This window comes from Amblyomma mixtum, chromosome 1 (genome assembly GCF_055824585.1).
Source record: "Amblyomma mixtum isolate Tamu chromosome 1, ASM5582458v1, whole genome shotgun sequence".
Classification (NCBI taxonomy): domain Eukaryota; kingdom Metazoa; phylum Arthropoda; class Arachnida; order Ixodida; family Ixodidae; genus Amblyomma; species Amblyomma mixtum.
The window spans coordinates 176,704,807-176,731,277 of NC_143012.1; the positions used below are offsets into that span (position 1 = coordinate 176,704,807).

The 26,471-nt window shown below is 53.9% G+C and overlaps 1 protein-coding gene across 1 annotated transcript in view; it reads left to right on the top strand.

The window, feature by feature from the left end:
• Positions 1-1,844: 1,844 nt before the first annotated feature.
• The window catches only part of LOC149370015 (uncharacterized), a 125,406-nt gene continuing 100,779 nt past the window's right edge, over positions 1,845-26,471 (top strand). Inside the window, exons 1-3 of the mRNA XM_089576791.1 lie at positions 1,845-1,999; positions 2,552-2,747; positions 3,059-3,188. Coding sequence (XP_089432917.1) covers positions 1,845-1,999; positions 2,552-2,747; positions 3,059-3,188 — 481 coding nt within the window. The remainder of the gene's footprint in view (positions 2,000-2,551; positions 2,748-3,058; positions 3,189-26,471) is intronic.

Below are 26,471 nucleotides of genomic sequence, written 5' to 3' on the forward strand. Positions count from 1 at the left end.
TTTTCGGTGGACACCTCAGCTGCCCCCGCAATGAATGGATGGATGGAAACAACTTTACTGCACAAAAAAATCTTCCAGGGTGGTCCCCTACTGGTCCAGGACTACTGGTCCGGGCTTCACGTAAAGCCCGATCCACCGGCCATTTCTGGCCGGCGGGCTGAGCGGTCCGTAAAGCAGCCTCCCAGGAAGAATAAGTGGGATTGGGGATGGGGGGTACTGCCTTTGCGGACGGACATCCCCAAAGGTAGTGGAAAAGTGTGGGTCTGGGCACGCCACAGGTGGTAAAATCAGGAGGAAAGGCGGGGTGAAAGCATGAGAGACGGTGGGGCGAAATAAAACAGCCTGTCTGTAATTGTCGCCATGTGGCGCTGGATGAGGGCGACAAGGTACTGTGGGGCAGTGTCATGCGGCTGAGTTTGTAGAATGTTGTGATTTGATGATATGTAGAGTGGACAGATGGGGCCTCTTGGATAGATGGATGGAAACAACTTTATTACACACACACAAAAAAAATCTTCCAGGGTGGTCCCCTTCTGGTCCAGGAGTCCACGGGCTAGTGCTTCACGTAAAGCCCGATCCACTAGCCATTTCTGGCCGGCGGGCTGAGCGGTCCGTAAAGCAGCCTCCCAGGAAGAATGAGTGGGGTTGGGGATGGGGGATACTGCCTTTGGGGAAGGACATTCCCAAAGGTAATGGAAAAGTGTAGATTTGGGCACGCCACAGGTGTTACAATCAGGAGGAAAGGTGGGATGAAAGCATGAGAGGCGGTGGGGTGAAATAAAGCAGCCTGTCTGTAATTGCCGCCATGTGGCGCTGGATAAGGGCGACAAGGTACTGTGGGGTGGTGGCAGTGTCATGCGGCTGAATTTGTAAAATGTGGTAATTTGGTGATATGTAGAGAGGACCGAAGGGGCTTCTTGCGCAGGGTTGGGTGCCTGATCCTCCGGGGTCCGGGAGGAGATTTCTCGGGCCAGCGCATGAACGCTCTCATTACCGGGGATCGAGGCATGCCCAGGGACCCACGACAGAGTAACCGTTCGGTCGAGAGAGGTGGCCGTGGTAAGAATACGGTGTGTTGCCGGAGTCGCCACGCCCTTTAGGTAGTGGCGGTACGCAGCCTGTGAATCTGTGCAAATTTCGGTTATGTTTTTGTCAATGATGGAGTGGGCCAGAGCAAGTGCGAAGGCGGCTCCTTCCGCCTCTGCAGGCGAATTAGTTCGAATAGTAGCGGCGGCCCCCACTGTGCCGTCTTCATAGGCTGCGACTGCCGTGAAATATCCTGGTTTAGAATTTTGTGTCGCGTCGACATAAAGGATATCGGAGCGGTTGCTGTATGTTTTGGTGTAATAGCTCGCTCGTGCCTGCCGCCTACCGTGATGGAGACTAGCACTCATATTGCGCGGTAGGGGCTTCTGATATATGTGATCCTGCGTGCGCAGAGAAATCAGGGTTGGGTGCCTGATCATCCGGGGTCCGGGAGGAGAGTTCTCGGGCCAGCGCATGAACGCGCAATGGAAGGGAGGACATTTGGAGTGAAAGATGGTTTGGTTTGGTTTATAGGGTTTCACTTCCCAAAACGACTCAGGCTATGAGAGACGCCGCAGTGAAGGGCTCCGGAAATTTCGACCACCTGGGGTTCCTTAACATGCACTGACATCTCACAGCACACGCACCTAAAGAAGACAGACGGGAAGAGTTGCCGTAGTGGATAGCTTTGGAAAAATTATAATCACAAACTGTATTGACGAACTGAGTAGTTTGGAGCACGCAGGCTCCCAAGCGCCCGCTGCTCTCAAGCGCTTATGTTCCTGCGGCCTAAAACACTGGCAGCGCGGCCGGAAGCGATGGTCTGTGGGACCGGGTCCTCGGTGTGCAGCAGGCTGTCCCAGTTCTCCCAGGTCTTGAGGTACTCCAGCCCCGCGGAGGAGGATCAGCCTGGCAGTGAGAAAGGAGATGGACAGCAGAAGCGAGATGTTCGGGACAGAAAGTGCAGGATGAAGTGAGGAAAAGTGGGTGATATAAAGATTGAGAGGAGAGAATAGAGTGAATTGTTTTTTTTTTAAAGAAATGCAGCAACTGTCTCACTTATCTCGGTGCACACCCAAACCACGCCGAAGGGAAGGAATAAAGGTGGGAGTGAACGAAGAAAAGAAGAAAGAGGTGCCGTAGTGGATATCTGCGAAATAATTTCAACCATCTGGGGTCTCTAACGTGCACTGACATCGCACAGCACACGGGCGCCGACATCATAGCTTCAGAAGTCCGTGCCACCCTCAACCACATCACGACTACTGCGGCCACCGGCGACGACCATATCACCAACAAGATGCTACGCTACCTCGACGACCATTCGGTCGAAGCACTTGGTGATCTTTTCAACTACCACTGGCATGAAGGTCGCCTTCCAGACTCTGGAAGCATGCCAAGGTAATCATGACACCCAAACCAGGCAACCGACTCGAGCTGGGTAACCTCCGGCCCACCTCGTTCAGGTCATGCCTAGGAAAGTTTATACAGCCCGTAATTCTACACAAATTTCACACCCATGTAGACAAGGACTTCCTCCCCCCACCGTGATTGGTTTCCGGGCTGGACTGTCCACCCAGGACACCATGTGGCAGATACAACCCGATATACTAGACCCCGGTTCCATCCGGGCCACACGCACCATTCTCGGCCTCGACGTCAGTAAGGCGTTCGACAACGTGTCGCAAGTATCTATACTGACCAACCTGTCCCAGATGAATGTAAGCACCCGCACCTACAACTATATTGCCAACTTTTTTCACCAGCGCACTGCAGAAATTCACATTGGCGACCTCTGAGGCCAAAAAATCACCACGGGCACCCGGGGACACTACAGGGAGCCGTCTTGTCCCCGTTCCTCTTTAACATCGCTATGCGAGGCCTCCCCTCGCTTCTGGACACCATACCCCACATCAAACTCACTATGACCCTCTGGACCAACTCTGGCTCAGACGGGGAGATATAAGATTCACTCAAACAGGCACTCGACACTCTCCACGCTTTCGTGCAGGCAAATGGTTTTGTTTGCTAGCCCACCAAATCCGAAGTGCTAGTCATCCGGGATAGGCGGCTTCACCGGCCTGTCCCCGACCCCCTTGAGTCGATCACGCTGTACATCGCCACCCACCTCACACCTGCCATGCACACCATCCGCATGTCAGGTATGCTGGTGCAAAACAACATCGGCAGAGAATTGCTTGAAAAGATCCACGTTAATATGCCATATACGATAGACCAAAGGGAAGACGTACCGCGAGATGTGAGCATTGCTCGGTCAGCCGCTCGGGAGCCGCGACCTCGCCGGGATCTGTTTTCCTGAAAGTCTGCCCCAGTGTTCCACTCTTTAGGTCAGGCGACACTGTTGCCTCGAAAGTGACGTCTGAAGGCGGTGCCGGCACTCGGCTGAATTGCTCTTCCAGCATATTCGTTTCAGGCGTTTCCGAACTCACCTCTACCCCGATTGCATGGCCGAGCTCACCACTTCGTCCTTTGACGATACAAAGTTCACCCCCTTTTAACGTGAGCTCCCCATGCGCGGGAGGCGTCGGCAAACGCACCTGATCTGCTGCCGATGCCACTTCTGCAACCACCCTGTAGTCGCCTTGCCGGTAATCTCGTTCGCCGGCCTCCAGCAACTTCCGTGCTGTCTCACATGACACTTCGATTTTGTTTGAAGTGGCATCACAGCCTTCGCTCCTGCTGGCCTTTGCTCGTGCTCGGAGCACCTCAAGTTCTCTCTGCAGCTCCGGCATCCTGCGCGCTGAGCGTGCTTCCTTTAGCTCGTCCTCCTGACGACGGCGCTCATCCTCCTCGCGACGACGGTGGCGTAGACGCTCATTTTGCGCCTTCCGCTCATTCTAGAAAAATTCACGAAGGCTAGGTCGCTCGAAGCCCAGAGCCTTTCCTCTCCTGATGAGGCTCTCTAAGTCCTCCATCGTACATATGCTCTTAGCTGGGACAGCGCGCGCTATCTCACTTGATGCCAATCGCGGTCAAGGCCAATCGTGGTCAGCAAGTCCTTTCGCGGATTCCAGTTTGTCAGGATATTGTGGGCAGCAAGTCCTGTCGCGGACGCCAGTTTGTAACGATATAGTGGGCGGCTTGATGTTTGGTTGGCGCCGAAGTTCTAATTATTCGGGCCAACCTGCCCACCACTGCACTCTCAGTAAGTTTGGAGGGGGAGGAGCGACAAACTTCTCCACCCCGCGTGCGAAAGATGAGGTTCGACTGCTGACCGGCGATAGGGGCCACGCCTGATTAGCCGTTGACCGGAGGCATGAGGCGTAGGCAAGTTTTTTAACAAGCAAGAATCTTTACTTGGGCAACGGATAACAACAACCAGTTACAAAACAAAGCCCAACAAAATAGCGGCAATGCACAGGCGCGACACGAAATCAAAATCAAAACACAAACAGCTATTAACAGGAAAAGGAAAACATAGGGCCGAGACCTATACAACGTTACTATGCAAAAGGTTAGGGCGAAAAAGAGCGACAGGACAAAGGAAAGAGTAAAGCGAATGGCGAGCAACGGTGGCTTAGCTGCCGGGTGGCAAGGTCCGGTCGTAGGGAGCGTCGGGCTGCGGAGGCGCGCGGGGCTGATGGGGGGTTGCGGATACGGGCGAACTTGGGCCACGCGTCTTCGAAGCCGCCGTCGCCGCGCTCTACGTTTGAGACACCCGCCTTAGCTCGCTTGCCGACCACTTCCCTGGCTGACCTCACACACGTCCGCACGCACCGAAATCTCCAAGCCAACTAACTCGCTCGTGGTTTTCCCGCCACCGCGTACCCGCGGCAAACCAACCAACAAACAAAAACCACCAAACGAATCCTCCAGGCACAGTGCGCCAACGATTTGCAGATTTTGAACGGGGGGAAAGAAACGCGAAGAAACTGAAGGGGACGCGAGGAAAAGCCACGGTCCTCACGAGGGACGATGCTAACTTGCCAAGGTCGGAAGGGCTGCTGGGGCATTCACCGGCCGCTTCCCGTCCCCACCTCGTGCAATCGCTCGCTTCCCGGCGATAATCCTGGGGAGGGGGCGGCGTAGCCTTGACCCTCCAGTGTCGCAAGCGGGCAACTGCCCCCGCGAGGGCCGCAAAATCATCGCCACCGCGTCGCGACATGCCTGCGAACAACCGGCGCCGTGGCCAACTCGGTCGCAATAGAAAAAAGAAAGGAAAGGCATGCACGGACTTTGTGACAACCGTTGATCTCCCCTTGATGACCATGAAGGGCGCTGTTTCCTAATTGCTTTAGCAGTGTATGCTGACAATCTCGCGCCATACAGAACAGCCAGGAAGGAGAACCCAACACCCCATAAATCCCTCAATAACTTAGAAGAGAACACCCTTAGGAGACTACAAACCAACATATACCCAACGCCAGCTAACACCAGTGGTACCCTACACTATACTCTCCGAAGTGCCCACACAGTGGATAGGTAGCTAACCTCTAAAACATGGTGTGGGCATGCCAATTTAATCTCATAGTTGACCCCATTCCAAACACTTCAGAGGAGCAGTGGGAGGCAATTCTTCTCAGCGATAATCCTGACCGTCAGCATTGGCAGGTGGGGAGGGCCAGCGCAGCAGCAATAACCAGTGGACTGCGGACTAGGCGGCCCACGCCCATGTTCCACAAATATTCAGTAAATCGAGATGTTTTCAATGAATCAAACGGAAGCCGTCCAACGCCTCCGAACCACGGCCCACCAGATCAACGGCCTCATCCGCCGCATCGCCACTCGCCGCAGAGGCATGCGGGAGACCGGCCGTGCCGCCTCACACAAGCCTTCCTTCTTGGTAGGACCACCTGCGCCGCAAAGATGAAGAGGCGGTAATAGCGTGATCCGCTCGGCTCTCGGGGTACACAACACCCTCACAGAGCTTATCGAAGCACACAAGACTGCCCAGATACACCGTTTTTCTCGCACCAAATACCGTCGTTATATTCTTCATAGCATCAAGCCTACAGGTGACATCCCCCCCATTTCTCCCCTTCCATCTGGAGTCTAGAGCCGGCTGATCTTCAAACCCGTGGCCAAGAACATGTTGCCCGGCCGCCACGATACTCGTCGCCAACTCAAGGCACAGGCTCCTGACGACACGTACGCCACCGATGAGCACGCCATGTACGTGGACGCGGCGAAATGAGACTCCAACAGATACGTGGCCTGCGTAGCCACGCCATACACCACCCTCATCAACGCCGCCACAGTGCGCACACACTCTCCCACCGCTGCCGAAGAGTTCACGATCGCGCTGGCCATCGCAGGTCCCCGCACGATTCTCAATGACTCTCAATGAGCCATTCAAAATTTCTCGACGAACTCAATGTGTCCACCTGCCGCATACATCCTCCGCGGCTGCACCCTCGACAGCACTCTAAGCTCAGTGTGGGTACCTGCGCACGCAGGGAACTCTGGGAACGAAAGGGTCACCCGTTTTGCCCGAGGCCTAACCAACAGGGCAGCCAGCCCCTCGAACCCGGATGCTCTCACCGAGGCCCCCCTATCCTATGCGGAAATCACCAACTTATCCAAGTAAACAGGAGGCGTGTACCCTCCTCCCCACCCCGACCTCGACCGAGCGCAAGCCACCATGCTTCGCAGACTGCAGAACAATTCCATTCTCAGTCATGCTACACCACACCTCATCACTGACGGGGAATACGACCCCGTCTGTCCTAATTGTGACCACGGAGTGTTTGCCACTCAGGCACGCACCCTCTGGGCATGCGAGGGTAACCCGCTCTCACAAACATCAGGGCCAGCTCCCCCCCTTGGAGGGGTGGATCCAACTTCTTGCAAGAGCAGACAAGAATGTACAAGTCGCACTCGTCTCGTGGGCTCAAGACATCGCCCCCAGCTGGGGACCACACTCAGCCCACCGTCGATAACTCCTAACCCACAAGTGGCAAATAAAGTTCTTCTTCTCTTTCTCTCTCTCTCTCTCTCTCTCTCTCTCTCTCTCTCGCCTTTGCGTTTTTCGCCTCAATCGAAACGCGGCCGCCGCATTTGGTTTCGAACCCGGGTACTCCGGCTCAGTAGACGAGAGCCTTAACCAACGACCCAGAGCGGCGAGTGTTTTAAATGCCCCAAACGGTTGTCTGTCGAGTGGTGAGAGACGTGCGATGGAGTTATAGCTGACGCGAAGCCTTCAAGGCCTGCGTTAGCTCGCTGAAAGTGTGCACGCGCTCCTTCCAGAATACGTGGTGGGAGGCAGCCAGAGAACGTTTTAAAGAAGCTCGGGCTTAAATGGTTGGTGGCCTCGTTTCCAAGATTCCCGAAGTGTGTGGGCGCCCAAATAAGCTGCACATGACGAGGCGGCGGTGCAGCAGGCGAGTGAAGTATGCAAAAAGCATATACGGGAACTCAGCCTCGTGCGGAATTTCGGATTGCAGTTTTGGAATTTCATGAAATATACCGGGATTTTCTGCTGGCAATGGCAAGGGCAATGATGTCTTCATCTGCAGCTTTGGGGGAGCTGCGTGTAGGGAGTGTGTATGTACCGATGGGGGATAGAGTGGGATCCACCCCGGCAGCGACCGCTTCATAGCCCATGGGGGCTGAGTCTACCCTTAAGGCTTCCGGTTCGAAGCCGTAATATCGGCGGTGGGCTTTAGCACGAGTTCTACGTCTCTTTTTTGTTTCTACGTCTCTACTCCTTCCTCTCCTGTCATATTGCTCCGTGGGGAGTGCGTTAGCCGTATTGATCCGTAGATATATACTTCGGTAGATACCTGCTGGATATACGGCTCGAAACAATGCCCTGCTGCAATTGTTCCAGTGCTGCATTGTTGAGAACAATGAGGAGATCAATTTCAGATCAAATTGTGGCACGTCGGTTGAACATTTCTTTGAATTACAATATCTTAGCACTTATGTCGTGTTGCCGCCTTCTTCTCTTGGTCTTCATCTTTTTTGGGCTCGTTAACCATGAATACGTAACAACTAGCCCAACTTCTTACGTCTACACTTCGACCTCGACGTGGTAGCACATTCGCCTGCTTGCCAAGTTCAGGTCTTGACCCTATCATGTGGCTTCCGACCCGCTTCAACGTGATGTCTTCAACCATTCTGTTGACAGCGCCCTCGAGCCTCGCTGCGGCGAGCAGCTTCTTGACCTCCTGCACCATTCGCCATCCTCGTTCGACACACAGTGAAATTCCTTGGGTCAGACAACGACCGTCTCCACCGAACTGACACCTGCCCTCACCCACATCTGTAATCGCCAAACAAGTCGACACCATGCTCCACCGCGATGTTGTTCAGAAGCCTAGCAGCCCCTTGTCGTCCCGTCTTGTCCTTGAGAGAAAAAGGATGGGTCTATTCGCTTAGGCTATCGCCGCCTCAGCAAAACTGCGCGTCGGGATGTGTACCCGCGCCCACGCACCGACAATGTATTAATCTGTTTGCAAAGCGCAGAATTCTTTTCTTTTCTTGATTTACGCTCCGGGTATTGGCACGCTCTCATGACCATGGCTGATCACGCGCAGACCGCCTTCATCACACCGGACGGACTCTACGAATTCAACGTTATGCCATTCGGCCTCTGCAACGCCCCAGCGGCGTTCGAAAGAAGGATAGACAACAAAGCTTTAGTATTTCGGGCTTTCCGCAATTGCGTGCATAGGAAAATAGCGGGTCCATAGTGCGCATGCGCAGAACGCTAACGAGGAAATAGCGTTAGCGTACGCACGCAATTTTCAGGAGCTAGCGTTGCGGCAGTGGCGGATTTTGCGCCCTTAGCGTGAAAACATGGCGGCGGCCTTCTAAGCGAGAGACGCCTGCTTCAGCCGATTCAGCCGCCCTAGTCATTCCGTTCGGCTTCTTTACCGGCAACTACTGGTGCTCTTGCTTTTCGCTATGAATTACCTTGCTTCGACGATAAAGTTTGAGCTGCAATTCAGCCAAGCTTTTGAGATACGCTCTCGAATATGGAGCTCTGAAGCGTAAAGGGACCTCAATCTGCACTGCAACCGTCTGCAACAGTCCGGAACGTAACACAAAACGTCCGGAACAAAACAAAACTACAATTCGAGCTTTGTCGTGGTTTTATGTATTTAAACAATGTAACACAAGAATTGATTAAAATTTAGAAATGTTTTTGAACATTAAACGCCATGCGATGGTAAGTATTCCTGCTCTAATGTGTTGTAGTTAACATTGCCTTGACTAGATGGCGTCATCGTTTTACGTTTCTTATTTCACTTTATTTCAGTTTTTGGTCATTATTGTGACGAAAATAAGCGCTATTGTAATAATTGCCTTAAATGACTCTTAAATATTACATTTTGACAAGTTATCGGCAGTGCGATCATTTTAGAAGGACCTTTCGCCTCCATGTCAAGCAGATCGCGTTTAACATTTTTAGAACGCTATACTGAAACATTCTGTGGGGATAAGTTGCTTGCGGCACACTAACGTAATATCCCTTAGGTACGCTATTACGTTAACGCTATACTAAAACTCTCTAATGTGCTGTGCGGCCTCAAATGGAATATCTGTCTGTCATCTGGATGACATTGTCGTCTCCACCCCTTATTTTCACACATATCTGAGTCGTATCCACCAGGTCTTGACTAGTCTTACACGCGTCGGCCTCCAACTCAGCCTGAAAAAATCTCATTTCGGCACCCGCAAGCTCACCATCCTCGGCCACGTCGTCTGTAAATATGGCGTTCTACTGGGGCACTGACAAGCTAGCTGCATGCTGACTCCCCGAAACCGACTTCTCTTAAAGAACTGCGAGCGTTTTGGGCCTCTGTTCTTACTTTCGACGTTTTGTGCGGAATATCGCAATAATCATCGCTCCCCTTACACAGCTCTTGAATGGCCTCACGAACCTCTCCTCCTGGACACCGGCCTGTGACGACGCGTTCGCGACGCTCCGCCACATTTTGACTTCACCGCCCATAATTCATCATTACAATCCCAATGCTCCCACAGAACTCTACATGGATTCCAGCGCTGCCGGTATCCGTGCGCTACTGGCCCAGCGCAATCCAGGCTCTACAGAATACGTGGTCGCCTATGCCAGTCGTGTTCTTACTACAGCGGAGTCCAACTAGTCCGGTACTGAACGAGAGTGTTTCGCAATCGCCTGGGCGATCACAAAGTTCCGCTTCTACTTGCATGGCCACGCCTTCGACGTCATTACAGACCGTCATGACCTTTTCTGGCTTGCCTCTCTCAAGGATCCTTGGGGACGTCTCGGGAGTTGGGCCATCTGGCTTCAAGAATATGACATCTGTGTTGTGTACCGCTCAGGCCGCAAGCATTCTGACACAGACGTTCTCTCCCTGTCGCCGGTGCCATCGCCTGCACATACTGTTTCCCGGCCCGACCCCACCCTGATCGCCCTCATCATCTCGGATATGCCCTCCGCGCAGCGACACGATCTTTAGATTTCTTCCCGGCACGATATCCTCTGCGCCCCAAACATGGCCCAAATCCTCAGGCCCTACGCCGCCAAGCTTCCCAATTATCCATCCGGGACGGTCCTTACCGCCGTAACTATACCTCTGACCGCAGAAAATGGCCACTTGTCTTCTGCGCCACCTCCGCTCAGAAGTTCTGCCCGTCACCACGCTGACCCACAAAACGCTCATACTGGCGTCCTTTAAAGCCTATCATCGGCTTCGCCAGAGCTATTACTGGCGTGGTATGTATAATTTTGTCCGTCGCAACCTTCGCTCGTGCACTGCTCTGCTCGCCCCTTGGACCGCATCGCCATCGATCTTTATTGCCCGCTTCCCTACACTTCCGCCGGTAACTGATGGGTTATCGTCGCCATCGATCACCTAACCTGCTTTGCAGAGACAGGCAGGGCGCCTGTCTCTCCGATGCGCCAACCCTTGAAGTCGCTTCCTCTATTCTCCACAACTTCGTCCTCCGTAACGGCGCTCCTCGAGAGTTCTTAAGTGACAGAAGGCCGTGTCTTTTCATTCGAGGTGTTCACAGCAGCTCCTCTCAGCATGCCCATCCGTTCACCGTGCGACTACAGCTTACCACCTGTAAACAAATGTCCTCACAGACCAGCTTAATCGCACTCTGGGTGACATGCTCGCAATCTATGTTATGTCAGATCATTCCAACTGGGATTAGGTGCCCGCATTTGTCACTTTTGCACGTAATACGGCCCATCAAGCGACGACAGCTTTCTCCCCCTTCTTCCTCGTATACGGCCGTAAACCGCCCCGTACACTTAATACGGTTTTACCGCACCGTCCCGATCCTTCTGAGTACACATCTACCTCAGATATTAACCAAAAACCTGTGGTGTGCTGTCAGCTGCCCGCACCGTTACTTCAGCCACCCAAGGCTGTCGCAAAGACCCCCCCGACAATGCCAAACCTGTTCCGTTATTCTCCGCGTTCTCCCTCGTTTGGCTTTGGGTTCCTGCCAAACGCAAGTTTTAAGCAAAATACTATGGCCGTTACCTACTTCTTCAACGCACGTCTCAAGTCAATTACCAAAGTGAACAAGTGTCGTGTCCGGTCGCTGTGTTGAATGCAGCGAAAGACGCACACGGTACTTTAAGACTTCGTTTATTTAAAGCCGATGAGGGTGCGACCAGCGTCGACCGAGGCAGGAGCCGAACTGGCCGCCCGAAGAAAGGAGGGAGCGGAGAAGCGTCCACGGGAGGGAGTGGCTTCCCAAAACAGGAGGAGGATGCGGGGGCGCACCATGGGGGGGCATCTGGCGACAGCGTGCGACGAGGGGCAAGTGGTCGTTAGGAGGGGAATGCGAGTGGTCGTTAGGAGGAGGATGCGGGGGCGCACACACACAAAAGCAATAAGGGGACACAACACTTCCTTCCCCCTTAGAAAGTTGCCTGGTATCGTGCAGGGGGTCGGCGCTCACGCGTGGAGGCGCGCTGGCTTTGTGCGCTCGGGGGAGAAACACTTGTAGGCTGGCTGTTGTTCGCTGTGTCTCCTAGGTCTGTCCTGGGCGAAGTCTCTTCTTCCGGGAAGAGGTGCCAGGCTATGTGGGAAGATGGTGCACGTGTTCTCTCCGCTGGCGGACAGCTCTCAGACGGCGTCGTAAATCTACGCAGCTGGTTGAGATGTCGGCGTGCTACTGTGCCATGTATGTTGACGAGCCAAGAGCGCAGGCCTATGCGTCTGACAATTGTAGCTTCCTCCCAGCGTGGCTTTTTCAGAAACTGTCGGGCGAGGACGCGCTGCCCCTCATTAAGCGTGCCGCAGCGCGGAATTGCTTTTTCTTCCCGGAACGTCTCTGCCTTTGGCTCGGGGAGGATGGCTGTGAGCTGGGTTCGCATTTCACGCTCGAACATCATTTTCGAGGGGGTCTCGCCTGTTGTGCTCTGAACCGTCGTGTGCTGCTTGAAGAGAAAGCGCGCAAGGCGGCGCTGCAGCGAGCCTGTCTGATCTCTTTCAAGGGCGCGTTTTAGCTCGGCTACGTAGCGCTCGGCTTGTCCGTTTGTCGCTGGGTGGTAGGGGGCCGATGTAACTGATGAGATCCCGTTGTCGCGATAAAACTTGAGGATCTCCGCAGACACAAACGGTGTTCCGTTGTCCGACACTACCTTGCGCGGCAGGCCGAACGTTGCAAATAGTGATCAGAGGTTGTCAATGACTGCTGCCGAAGTCGTCTGTCCCATTTGCCTTATCTCAAGCCACTTTGTGTAGGCATCTACGACCACAAGGAAAGTGCAGCCCTCAATTGGTCCTGCAAAATCAATGTGCAGTGTGTGCCATGGTGTGTCTGGCTTTTCCCATTCTGGGACAGGAGCTTTCGGCGGGGCGCTCCGGCTGCTCTGGCAAGGCTTGCATTCTCGCACCACTGTTTCGATGTCGTTGTCAATGCCAGGCCACCACATGTAGCTTCTGGCACACTTTTTCATTGCAACGATGCCCCGATGTCCGGCGTGGATGAGAGACATAGCTTGTGCGCGTAGTTCTCTCGGCATCACAACTCGGGACCCAAATATGATGCAGCCGCGATGGGTGCTCAACTCTGTAGCTCGCCTGCGGTAAGCGTCGAAGTTGTCCCCTTTGAGTTTATGCACGTTGCCTTGTTGAACAGCTGTGTAAACTAGCCGGAGAGCTGCGCACTTCTGCGTAGATGCTGCAACTGTGCCTGCTGTAAGCGGAGGTTCTGGCAGTGCTTCGAACATCAGAACGTCTCCTGGTGGAAATGGTTCGTCAACAGTTGCGTCTAGTGGCAGACGGCTTAGCGCATCGGCGTTTTGATGTTTACTCCCATTGCGGTAGACCAGAGCGTAGTCGTACGCTGAGAGTTTGATGCACCAACGTGTCATTCGCGGAGACAAAGTTGGTGGCATAGGCCTTTGTGGTCCCAGAATGCCCAATAGCGGTCGGTGATCGGTTATAAAGGTCACCTTCCGGCCGGCAATGTACTGGTGAAAATGTGTCGCCGCGTAGACGATGGCTAGCCCTTCTTTGTCAAGTTGCGCGTAGTTGCGTTCTGCTTGCGACAACGTACGTGAGGCGAAGGCGATGGGAGCTTCCCTTCCTTGCTCGTCAGTTTGCGATAGAACCGCGCCGACTCCGTACGGTGATGCGTCGCAAGCCAAAAGCAGAGGCTTCCTTTCGTCGTAGTGGCGGAGGACTGTACATCTTCGAATCAGGTCTTTCAGGGCATCGAATGACTGCTGATGGCGTGGCGACCATGTCCATGTCACATCTTTCCGAAGGAGTTGGTATAAGTCGTTGGCCACGGTAGCTCTTTGTTCCAAGAACCGGTCGTAGAACGTCAAGAGTCCGAGAAAAGCCTGTAGCTCCTGCTTGTTTGTTGGAGCTCGTGCTTCTGTGATCGCTCGCACTTTGTCCTCGGTAGGGTGAATGCCTTCCGCATCAATTCGGTGTCCCAGAAATTGCACCTCTGGCACCGCAAAACAGCACTTCGATTTGCTTATGCACAAATTAGCGTTTGCTAGCCTTTCGAGAACGAGCTCTAGGCGCACTGCATGCTCTTCAGTGGAAGTGCCACTGATGATGACATCGTCAAGGTAGACACAAACTCCTGGGATGCCCTGAAGCACTGTCTCCATGAATTTTTGAAATATGGCCGGGGCTGCAGCTACGCCAAAAGGCAGTCGCTTGACTTTGTACAAGCCTTTCAGTGTGTTAATTGCCAATAATTCAGCAGTTGACTCGCTCACCTTCAGCTGCTGATACGCCTGGGTGAGGTCCAATGTGCTGAAGACTCTTGCGCCACGTAGTACACTGAATACTTCTTCAGGTGTCGGTAGCGGGTAAGAGGATGCTTTAGTCGCAAGATTGACGGTGCTCCGGTAGTCTCCGCAGAGGCGTATGGTTCCGTTCTTCTTGCGAACTACGACAAGTGGTGTGGCCCATTCTGAATGCTGCGTCGGCTCGATGACACCTTGCTGCTCCAGTTTGTCCAACTCTTTTTCAACTGAATCTCGGAGAGCAAACGGCACCGGCCTGGCCTTCAGAAATTTGGGTTGCGCGTTGTCCAACAACTCCAGTGTGACCGGGGGCCCTTCGTTTCCTGGAATCTCTTCCGAGAATACTCTTTCGTATTTCTCTTGCAGTTGCTCAACCATGTTCTGGCTCGGCGTCTGGTGTATGCCGCATATCATCACGCCTAGTGGAGAAAACCAGTTTCTCCCTAGAAGGCTTGATCCTGTGCCCTTCACAACAAGCAGAGGTAGCGTATGGGTCTGGCCGTTGTAGTTAACCTGCACGTTGGCAGAGCCCAATAGTGGCAGATTCTGTCCTGACCACGTTCGCAGGTGCGTGTCGTCTTGTTGCAGGGCGGGTGCGTCAGATGGCCATGAAGTTCGGAACGTGTCCTCACTGATCAGAGTACAGGCTGCGCCGGAGTCCACCTCGAACTTAATCAGCTGGTGATGTACGCTTACTTCTGTAAAAATCTTCGGTCGCGTGCCGAGATTCATGGTGTTCAGGTCGTACAACACAGATGGTGTTGCTGATGTTGTTCCATGGAGATCAGATAGCGGCATATTCTCTGAGGCGTTGACGCTGTGATTAGGCTGGGAAGGTGACTTTATCTTGGCAAGTCTCCGTTTCGTAATGCATGCTCTTTCGATATGCCCTCGCTTGTGGCAAAAATTACACGTGGCTGACTGGAATCGACATCCCTGGGGGTTGTGTTGGTCGTCACACCGCCAGCAGCGTTGTGCCTTTTTGACCGATTTTACAACAACAGAAGGCTTGCGCACCTGGTTGCTTGTCTGGTGTACCGGCTCGGTGTTCCGGCGAATCCCTCTCTGCTGGTGACCGGCGCTCTCCGCTCGAACGGCGATGTCGTAAGCTTTGCTGAATGTGAGGTCCTTCTCAGCGAACAGGCGCTGCTGCAGTGACTCGTCACTCAGTCCGCACACAAATCTGTCGCGTAACATCACGTCCAAGGGAAGCATGGTGGTGTTAGCAGAAGAAGCTGCGTCTCCCTCCTGCCCGGTAGCTGTTGTCGACAGCGTTCCAAAATTGCAGTCGGCAGCGAGCTTCTTGAGCGCGGCTACGTAGGCGCTCACAGTTTCTCCTCCCAGTTGATCTCGTCGTTGGAAGCGAGCCCGGCTGTAGACCTCGGATGGCCTTGGGTCGTAGTGCTTTTGCAGCGCTTTTACGATGTCGTCGTAAGACACTGCCGCTGGTGTGCTTGGCTGAATAAGGGCGCAGACAGTATCGTAGGTCTGCTCCCCGCACAGCGTCAGCAGGTTGGCCCTCTTCAAGGCTGGGTCTGTGATGTTGTTAGCTTCAAAGTAGAACTGAAGGCGTCCAACCCACGATGTCCACGATGAGCCGTTGAACTCTGGTATCTGATTGGGAAACCCTCGCGTAGCCATGGCTTGTCAATAGCGTTGCGTAGCGCGGGTCGAATCCACTTTCTCGTCGCCACTGTCGTGTCCGGTCGCTGTGTTGAATGCAGCGAAAGACGCACACGGTACTTTAAGACTTCGTTTATTTAAAGCCGATGAGGGTGCGACCAGCGTCGACCGAGGCAGGAGCCGAACTGGCCGCCCGAAGAAAAGAGGGAGCGGAGAAGCGTCCACGGGAGGGAGTGGCTTCCCAAAACAGGAGGAGGATGCGGGGGCGCACCATGGGGGGGCATCTGGCGACAGCGTGCGACGAGGGGCAAGTGGTCGTTAGGAGGGGAATGCGAGTGGTCGTTAGGAGGAGGATGCGGGGGCGCACACACACAAAAGCAATAAGGGGACACAACAACAAGTTACGCCTTCATCGGACCACTACCGCAGTGGTGACGAGGTTCTCGACGTTAGGCGCCTCAAACTGTACCATAACCCTCTGGTCCTCTATTAGTCCTCATTCGCCAGGCTGACTACTCCTTCTCGCCGGGGCCATTGTAAGAAGAAGAGGAGGGTGACACAGCACTGCCTCCCTTCATCGTCATCGCTGGTGGCTGGAGCGCGAGTCCCGGTCTGAAGCTGCTGCCTACGGCTGGATATCTTGTCCTGCTACTGCCTGAGTGTTGCCTGTGTTGGTCACCGTTGCCCATCAATAAATCCATTCTTCATTGTCAGAGTTGCGTGCTTTCCATAAACAGCTCAGTAACATAAAAAATTGGCGGGGGCTTAGCTTTGCTTAATCCTGGCAGATTGCGAAACCAGGTGTTTTATACTCCATATGAAGCGCCTCTAGTGGGAAGAGAGTGGCGCGCCGTGCCAAGCGGCCGCCGTTACCCCACGAGCCGAGTTGGTAGCCCGTCTCTCGCTCCTGGTATGACGTCGCGCTGTTACGTCACTAGGCATAGTATAACGTCAGGGGTCATTCTAAAGGTCAAACCTGCCAAGTGGCCGCCGCTACGCGAAAGGCCGTTCTTGGGAGTGGTATTGCTTTCGCAATAAAAATGTAGGAGGTGGTTCGAAACATAAACGGCTGCTACTGCCCATTCACACTTCCTCTTTTGGCAAACCCTGGTATACAGAAAAGTATTAAAGAAAAATCAGACATTATCGGTCAACATTTTTCTACATTTTCCATTTCCTCACAATATACACAATGATTCTTAAGATATAAAAATACAAATAAAAAATAAAGGCTTCCTACGACAGGCAGCACAAACGAGCCTATGAAAACTTTGATTAAACTTCAAGAAATTCATACAGTGCTGTCTATAGTTAAACAAACAGCACCAGGCCCCGATGAAATTCCGAGACAGCGATCACGCGCCGCAATGTTGGAGGCTGCCACTGCCCTTGGTGTCGTTGCAGTTGAACTGGTCTCAACTCGCTAAAATCGAGTTCATGTAAAGACGCAGTCGGGGACCTGGGCTGACCTTTCTCAACTCGATCCCCTGACTCCACCCACCGCTGGCGGGTTCATTGAAACGAGGCTATAGACGAACAAATTTAAACGATTGTCTCAAATGCCAGTGTTCGACTTACTGTGTGCGTCCTACGGCAGCTCGATAGCGTCAAACTCAAATATATCTTTCTTTTGATAGTGGACCCATACGCAAAACTGACGAGATACAGGTACTCGTGCTCTGCATCTACAAACACAGACGGCTAGACGCTACCTTCGCCAAAACGAGTAAGGCGGCTGAACAGGCCAGCCACATGGTCTGCCGGGTTTCCAACACACGGGGGGGAGGGGTTACGAAGTAGGAATGCCTTGCGGCTGGCAAACGGCTGAGTGACCCCTCAAATTCTCTATTCGGCTCCTTATCTCCACCTACGGAAACAAGAGGAGGACGCCCTCGATGCCATCCTTCATAAAACTATTAAGCGTGCCTTCAGCCTCCCCATCCATCCCCAACCCAACCCAGGAGGACTGGAAGGCGGGCCTGCTCGGCTGCCACGACTTACAGGCCCAACAAGCCTTAGTCGGGCGCGCCCGGGTGGCGGCCACCGCCACTGGGGTGCCAAACTAAGGACCTCCCCCTAAGTGCTTGTAAGCATAGATGAAATACATAATCACCAACTCGCAAGGAACCTGTCAGAACGTCGAACAAGGCTGGACTTCCTTCCTAGCCTATCGAATCGACGTAAATTGCATACGGGATACAGACCCCGCCCACTGTTAGCTTATAGGGGGCCTGCTCATCAGGGGTTGGCAGGAAACGAGGCAGCAGACGCAGCCGCCCGCGAGCTCTCTCCCCGGGCTGTTTCCTCCTCCCCATCCGATCAGGAATCCTATTTTAATCTTGTCTATACGTTCCAATATATTACAACGCAGTATCAAGATAGTCATCGCCTTTAACCCCACCGATGTAAAGGCCTCCCGAAGGAGTATGAGCGGATCCTTCTCTGTGCCCGGCAGTCCTAAAACATTTTGACCCCTTCTTTAGCGGCAGCTGCCCGCACTGTAGAGCTGTGTCTTCAGACACCTATCACATGGTGTGGGCCTGCCCATCCAACCCGTCCATTACCTCAATCCCCAACCCAACCCGGGACGACTGCGAGGCGATCCTGCTCGGACGCCACCACTTACAGGCCTAACAAGCCTTACTCGGGCGTGTGCCACCACCACTAGGGTCCAAAACTAGGAACCTCTACCTAGTGCTTGTAAGTATCGGTCCCTTATGGGCTGATCCAAGCATACCTCCCGTCGCTTCATTGTATAGCCTAATTAGTGTTTTCACCACCACAAGCACCCTATTATTATGACCATCGCTGGAATTTTCTGGTGGTCGTGAAAAACATTTATAACCTATTAAATTGTTGGTGAGAAGTGATTAAAATAGGGCCCTATGGGCCCTTTACCCTCACAATACTAGGTGGAGCCTCTATTCCGGGGCCCCATTGGCAAACAACACCGCCCTCGTCTGTAGAGAGAGAGAGAAAAACTTTGCACAGGAATTCGGGGCACGCCCCAGGGACCCCGCACGACCCCACTGCCCTCAAGTGTTTGTGTTCCTACGGTCCATAACACTGGCAGTACGGCCGGTGGCGATGGTCTGCAAAGCCGGGTCCTCCGAGCGCAGCAGGGTCTCCCAGTCCTCCCAGGTCTTGAGGTTCTCTAGGTCCCGCGGGGGAGGGTCCGCCGGGCAGAGGGAAAGGATGTGGAGGGAAGAAGCGAAGGGTTCTGGGCATAGGGCGCATGCGGGAGTGGGAAAGGATGGATGATAGGGGGCTAGGTTAAGGGGTGAAGGGAGAGTGTGTGTCTGTAGTCTGCGCCAGAGTGTTGTGTGTTTGTTATCTAGGGAGGGGTGGGGCGGGGGGTAGAGCTGGCGTGAGGCTCTGTGTGCCTGGGTCAACTCACTGAATGTGTGCATGTGCTCCTTCGTAAATCCCCGATCCGAGGCCACCTGAGCCCGGTTTAAAGAACCTCGGGCTAAAAGGTTGGCAGCCTCGTTTCCGGGATTCCCGGAGTGCGCAGGCACCCATATCAGCTCCACATGGCGGGGCGGGGGTGCATCGGGCGAGTCCAGTATTCCAAAAGCAGGGACATGAACTCGGCCTCGAGCAAAATTTAAAATCGCTGTTTTGGAGTCACTTAATATATACCGGGCTTCCGTGCGAGTGATAGCTTGTGCAATGGCGGCTTCCTCTGCAGCCTCTGGGGACATGTCTGGAGGGAGAGGTAGTGTGAGGAGGGCGGATAAAGAGGAGTCCACCACAGCTGCTCTCGCTTCATCAACCGTGCAGGCAGCGTCCACCCAGACGGCGTCCGGCTCGGGGCCGTACGCTCGATGGAGTGCCTTCGCACGGGCTCTGCGGCCCTGCTCATGGCGGGACGGGTGCATATTCCTCGGGAGCAGCCTAATGAGAAGCTCCTGGTGAAGGGGTCGTAGGATGGCGAGGAGGTTTGGGTCGTTGACCGGTATTCTGATGCCGAGGGAGTCCAGGATATACCGACCTGTGGAAGTTTGTGTGAGCCTGATGTATTGGACCTGTCGGTGGGCCTCCACCAGTTCCCCGATCGTGTTGTGGAGGCCCAGGCCTAGTAATCGTTCTGTGGGTGTGTTGAGGGGAAGATGAAGTGCTACTTTGAATGCCTTGCGAATCAAAGCATCCAAAGCGTTTATGTCATGTTTGGATAGTTGTAAGTATGGGGTAGTGTACAGCACACGGCTGAGGACGAAGGCATGAATGAGGCGACATAGGTCGCGCTCTTTCATGCCTCTATGACGTCCCGGAACCCTGCGGATGAGGTACGATATCGCGCCTACAACCTGCTTGAGTTTCTTGAGGGTAGTGGTGTTTTTGCCATCGTTCTGGATGTGCAGGCCCAATACATGGAGGGTGCCAACCTCAGGTACCGGGTCACCATTCAGTTCAATGACAATGGGGGAGCGGGGACAGCGGTGGTTCTTAGGACGGATGAGGAGCAGTTCGGACTTCTCTGGGGAGCAAGACAGTCCGATGGTCCGTGCGTAATTTTGGGTGAGGGTGGCTGCTTCTTGTAAGGTGCTCTCTATGTCGCCGTCACTGCCGTGAGTGGTCCACAGGGTGATATCGTCGGCATAAAGAGTGTGCTTCAGGTGGGGAATAGTTGCCAATTTTCGGGCAAGGGGGATGAGGGTAATGTTAAAGAGAAAGGGGGAAAGGACGGACCCTTGAGGGGTGCCGATACTCTGAAGCGTGTAGGAGGGAGAAGACAGAGGGCCGAAGTTTATCTCAGTCGTGCGGTCAGTGAGGAATGCTTGAATGTAGGCATACGTGCGCGCACCCACATTCAATGGGGATAGAGCAGTCATGATCGCCTGATGTTCAATGCGATCAAAAGCTTTGGAGAGATCCAAAGATAAGACTGCCTTGGTGTGACCTGGAAGAAGCGGGTCGAAAATGTCGTGTGTGAGTTGCAGCATGGCGTCCTGTGCGGAAAGATGGGGGCGAAATCCCACCATGGTATGCGGGTAAAGATTGTTGTCCGCCATATGACTTGTGAGTCTCGCTAACACAACATGCTCGAGAAGCTTCCCGAGGCATGAGGTTAGCGAAATCGGGCGAAGGTTTTGAAGTGTAAGTGGTTTGTTGGGTTTAGGTATGAATATTACCTTACCCTCCCTCTGGTGCTGGAGGGAGGTTACCCTCCCTCCAGCACTGGTTGAAGTATTTCGTAATGTGGGTGATCTACTGGTCATCCAGATTACGTAGCATCTAGTTTGTGATCTGGTCTGCACCAGTTGCGGAGTTGGCGCGGAGAATCAGGAGGGCAGCTCTGACTTCCATCTCCGTGATGTCGGTGTCGAGAGTGGGATTTGCTTGTCCTGTGTAGTGCGGTAGAGGTATGGGGCCGCCGGGAGATGTGTACGTGGTTTGAAGTGTGTCTAGAAACTCAACAGAACGCTTAAAAAGCGGCTGGCCGCGCTGCAGACACAAATCCAACAGCACTCTGAGGAGCTCTGCCGATCCAACTGGGGACAGATATGTGACGGCATGGCCGGAAACCTGTCCAGCAAACGCTCATGGCAACTCCTCCGACACCTCATTGACCCCACACGCACCAAATCAGCAACACAGCACCACGTGACACGCCTCACACATGAACACATTGACGATCCCGTCTGTAGAGCCGTCCTCTATCTGCGAGTACACATACACTGACAAACTAAGTCACACTGCCGGCTTCTTTGTTGCAAAAGCAACACTACGCTAGTCGGCGAGCCATTTCGCGGAGCTCTGAAAAGGCCGATTTGTGCATGCGCGAGGAGCGGGTGACGTAACACGGCGCATAGCTGGCGCGCCGGGACCCCCGCCGAAACCGCCGCTGCCGCGCCCTCTCCATCGCCTCGCCTACAGTCTCTCTCTCACTCTCACTCTCCCTCTCTGATGCGCAGTAGCGATTGCGCGTCATCATCTGCGTGGTTTGTGGCGTATATAAAGTTGAAAATAGCCTAGCTCTGCTATGCCAGGATATAGGTAGGGCAGTGTGAGGTGAGGGCGAGGTGTCCACATCTCCGCGGACACCTGAACCAGAGGGAAGGCGCATAACTCCCCTTTGGAACACTGGGCACCTCAACCATGTTTTAATCTAAATGGCGGCAGTGAGAGGTGTGCGCTGAATGCTTCGGCATTGACAATGTTGTACCAGAAACGCGGCGCTCCGCTCATTTTAAGGAAAGGAAGGCGAGCGCGCGCGGCGACGCACGCCATCTGTGCCTAGTGGCGTCACTTGCTCCTCGCGCATGTGCAGTATGGTCGTGCAAGAGCACACGAAACTGCGACACTTCGTTCAATGTAGAGAGAGAAGGAGAAAAAAAATTGACGGGGGCTTAGCTTTATTTAAGCCTGGTAGGTTGCGAAAGCAAAAGCAGAGGGAGGTGGTGACCAGGTCGGCAGCCTTCGGGCTACGGCCGTGTATCTGTTTCTTCAGCCAGCGTCCGCTCCGGCGGACGCGGTTCTTGAGGAGGAGGAGGAAAACTTTTATTTCTATTTACAGTGAGAGGTCGATGGGGCGAGCCGGAAGGGCCCGCCCCTTACAAACACTAGGAGGGATCCCTAGTCCGGGATCCCTGTAGCTTCCGCAGCGGCCCGGGCTCTAGCTACCAATGCCTGTTGGGCATGGAGTTCGGAGCAGCCGCGCAGGGCAGCTTCCCAGTCCTCTCGAGTGGGGTGGAGGTGGGGTGGGTAGGCAGGATTGGAAGGGCATGCCCACACCATGTGGTAGGTGTCCGAAAACTCCTCCTCACAGTGTGGGCACGCGCCCGAGAAAGAAGAATTGAAGTGCTTAAGTACTGCCGGGCACAGTACAGTATTGGTATAGAGGCGGAGAAGCCAGCGCTCCTCCACCCTGGTGAGGCCTTTACAGGGAGGGGGATAGAGACCATGAAAATTTTGATAAAGAGAGGTGATCTCTTTAAAGGTGATGACCGGATTGAAATTGAATTCCGGATCAGGCTGCGGATGAGGCGACGCCCGGTGAGTAAGCGCGCGGGCGGCAGCGTCTGCTGCCTCGTTCCCCTCAAGACCCGCATGAGCCGGAGCCCACACGATGGTACGATGGGTCGGAAACCCTGTGTATTCGCATGCGTGGAGAATTTTGAAAGCACGGTCTGGAATATACCCTTGCTCAATATTGCGGCAGGCGCCCCTGGAGTCCGTAATAATGACTCGGGACTCTGGATCTGCGGCGGCCAGTGCAATGGCGATCTCTTCCGCAAATGTAATGTTTGGGGCACGGAAAGTAAGGCCCTGAACTGTAGTGTTTTGGTGGATGACGGCCGCCGTGTACCAACCCCCATGGTGTGGGCCGGCCGCATCCACATAGAAGACACCTGGCTTATGGCCATATTGTTGAGAAATAGCCTCCGCCCGCGCGAGACGGCGACCATCATGGGTGTCTGCAGTCATGTTCTTCGGAAGGGGTCGCACCTGGAGTGCAAAGCGCCAGGCTTCAGGGATGCGGACCCGTTCTTCTGTATGTGTTGCGTAGGATATGTGTAAGCGGGTCAGAAGGCGGCTCCCCGCAGGTGTTTTGCTTAGGCGCAAGTATTGATTGTTAAGATGAGCTTCTCGTAACTCCCCAAAGGTGTTGGTCATCCCCAGACCGAGGAGACGCTTGTTGGACGTCGTTATGGGGAGGTCGAGCGCTCTCTTATAAATCTTGCGGAGAACTACTTCTAAGGCATTCTCATCGCATTTGCGTAGGTGGAGGTAGGGAGCCGAATATAAAATCCGGCTGGTCACGAATGCATTGGCCAGCCGCAGGGCATCTTTGCATCGTAGTCCCCCCCTTTTATTGGACACCCGGCGGAGCATCCGACCCACCTGGTCCCCCACCTTACGTAGCTTGTTTAGGGTAGTGTCTATCTTGCGCCTATGATGAATGAAAAGCCCCAGTACCCGGATCTCCTCGTGTTCAGGTATCGGTCCGCTAAGTAGGGAAAGGGCAATTTTGGTTGTGCACTTTGAGTTGGGGCGTATGTGCACAAATTCAGATTTGCTCGGGGAGCATTCAAGACCACAGCGACGAGCGTATTCGTCCACAATAGCTGCCGCTTGTTGCAGGTTGGTCTCGATGTCTCCAACCGATTGTTGTGTTGCCCAGAGGGTGATGTCGTCCGCATACAGAGCGTGCTGCACACCGGCGACCTCTGCCAGCTGGGTAGGGAGCTTCATCATGGCCAGATTAAATAGTAATGGCGAGAGGACAGCTCCCTGTGGGGTCCCTCGTGTGCCAAGTTGATATGGGCCATATTCTGTGTCTTGCAGCCGGATATAGGATTGGCGATCTGTAAGGAATTGTTTGATATAATTGAAAGTATTGCGCCCACAGTCTGTTTGCGACAAGTGGGATAGGATGATCTCGTGGGTCACATTGTCGAAAGCCCCCCGCAGGTCAAGTGCGACGACTACTTTATCATTGCTGGGGTGCTCGACGGGGTCGAGAATCTCCTTGTGAAGTTGCAACAGGACATCTTGTGCGGATCGGTGTGGGCGGAAACCGTACATGGTGTCTGCGAAAATGTTTTGCTGTTCCAGGAAAGCCGACAATCTGTCGCGGACCATAGTCTCCATCAGCTTCCCCACACACGAAGTGAGGGAGATGGGCCGGAGGTTGTCGGTGTTAATGGCTTTACCTGGCTTGGGAATGAAAGTTACTAGTGCCGTTTTCCAATCTATGGGGAGTGCTGTGCCTCCAATCCAGATAGTGTTGAAGTAATCGAGGAGAGTTTCGTAGGCGGGATCTGGGAGGTTGGCAATAAGCTTTACCGTCACCTTGTCCCGGCCTGGTGCTGTACCTCGCTTCATTTTAGCCAGGGCCGCTTTTAGGTCATGGAGCTGGAACGGTTGATCCAAATCCGCGTTCTCGGAACCTGCATACGAGTACGCCTGACCACGGGGATCCTGGTGTATACTCAAATATTTGTCGCGGAGCGCATCGGCCAGTTTGGCCGTGTCTCCAGTGAAGTTATGTATAGCCCTTTGAAGCTGTTTTTGTGTCTCAGTACGGGTTTGTGCCGGATCAATAAGGGCGCGGAAGAGGCGCCACGTACTCCGACTCGACATTTGCCGAGCTGCAGTGTTGCATCGGTGCACCCAATTGGAGTCGGCGAGTTGGGCCGCGTATTGTGCCGCCTGTTGGGTGATATCCGCGATGCGAATTTTGAGTTTCCGATTGTGTTTTTGACGACGCCAGCGGCGGACTAGGCTGTGTCGTGCCTCCCAGAGGTGGAGGAGGTGGTTATCCACCGCCGGGCTCGCCTCTGAGAGTTGAACATTTTGCTCGACTGATTTCAAGTGGGATACCAGGTGTTGGGACCACGTTGAGTATCCTTGGTCCATTATGGATTGAGGATTGGTGTAGCTGCTCCTAAATTTGGTCCAGTCGGGTAGTTTTGCATTGGCCTGTGGTCTTGTGAGTGGTTTGGTATGGATTGTAGTGGTAATTATGCAGTGGTCACTACCGAGGGATTCCTCGGTGTTCCTCCAATCAGCATAGCGAATATTTTTCGTAAAGGTGAGGTCCGGACACGTATCGCGTGTAACGGAGTTACCTATACGAGTGGGTTGCGCGGGATCCGTGTGAAGAGTAAGGCCCAGTGTGGAAACAAGCTCCGCCAACTTGCGTCCGCGTTTCTCTTCACGTGTGTACCCCCATAAGGTGCTGGGAGCATTAAAGTCCCCAACGATTATGAGGGGATCCCGGTTCGCGACCTTCAAAGCCCGGCTGAAGATGTCTGCGAATGTAACATTTGGTAGCTTTGGGGGACAGTAAATGTTGAGTATGTGCAATGGGGGGTCCTGTTTGCGTAGCGGAAGGATTGTCACCATTACATAGGAGAAATTAGCGCTAAGATCCAGGTCAACCTGGGAGGCCGTGTAATGTTTATGTACGCAGAGGCAGCTCTGCGCATCCTGCTGGTACACCGTGTAACTGGCAAGGGTGGCGCCATTTCCTGGCTCCTGAAGGGCCACCACAGCAGGTAATTCTGGGAAAGTTGTAAGGAAAAGGCGTAGATCGGCTCGCTTTGTGCGTGCCTTGAATCCGCGACAGTTCCACTGTACAATTTGAATAGGGATCGAATTGCTTCGCGGATGCTTCCTATTTCTAGGGGCGCCCGCCATGATCAAGGGTAGAGTTGTGAGTTTGGAGAGAGGAGGCTTGAGAGCCAGTGGCTCCAAAGAGAGGAGCGTTCTCTATACTGGGGATGGCACAGGGGACCTCTTCTTCTTCTCCGGCGATTCGACGCCTAGACGCTTTGAGCTGCCGGCCTGCGAAGGTTTTGAGCGGGCCAGCGCGCTTGGGAGCGCGGGTGAGTTGAGCGAACTGAGCGGTTATGAGGTTTGGGATAGATGCCGCAAGGTGGCTAATTTTGTTGAGTGCCGCCGTAAGTGTGGCATTGATTTGCGTTTCCAATGCGGCTATTCTGTTGTTAACTTGAGTTTCGAGCGCGCTCACTCTCGCCTCGAGTGCCGTGAGGGCATGCGCAGCCTGTCCTGAAGGGGTTGCGTCGCTTTCCATTGCCTCTGCTGCGGGTGAGGCAGAGGTGTGGTTGGGGGAATTTTGGCGGGCCTCCGCTATTGCGAGGCGCTTTTGAAAATTTGCAACCTGCTC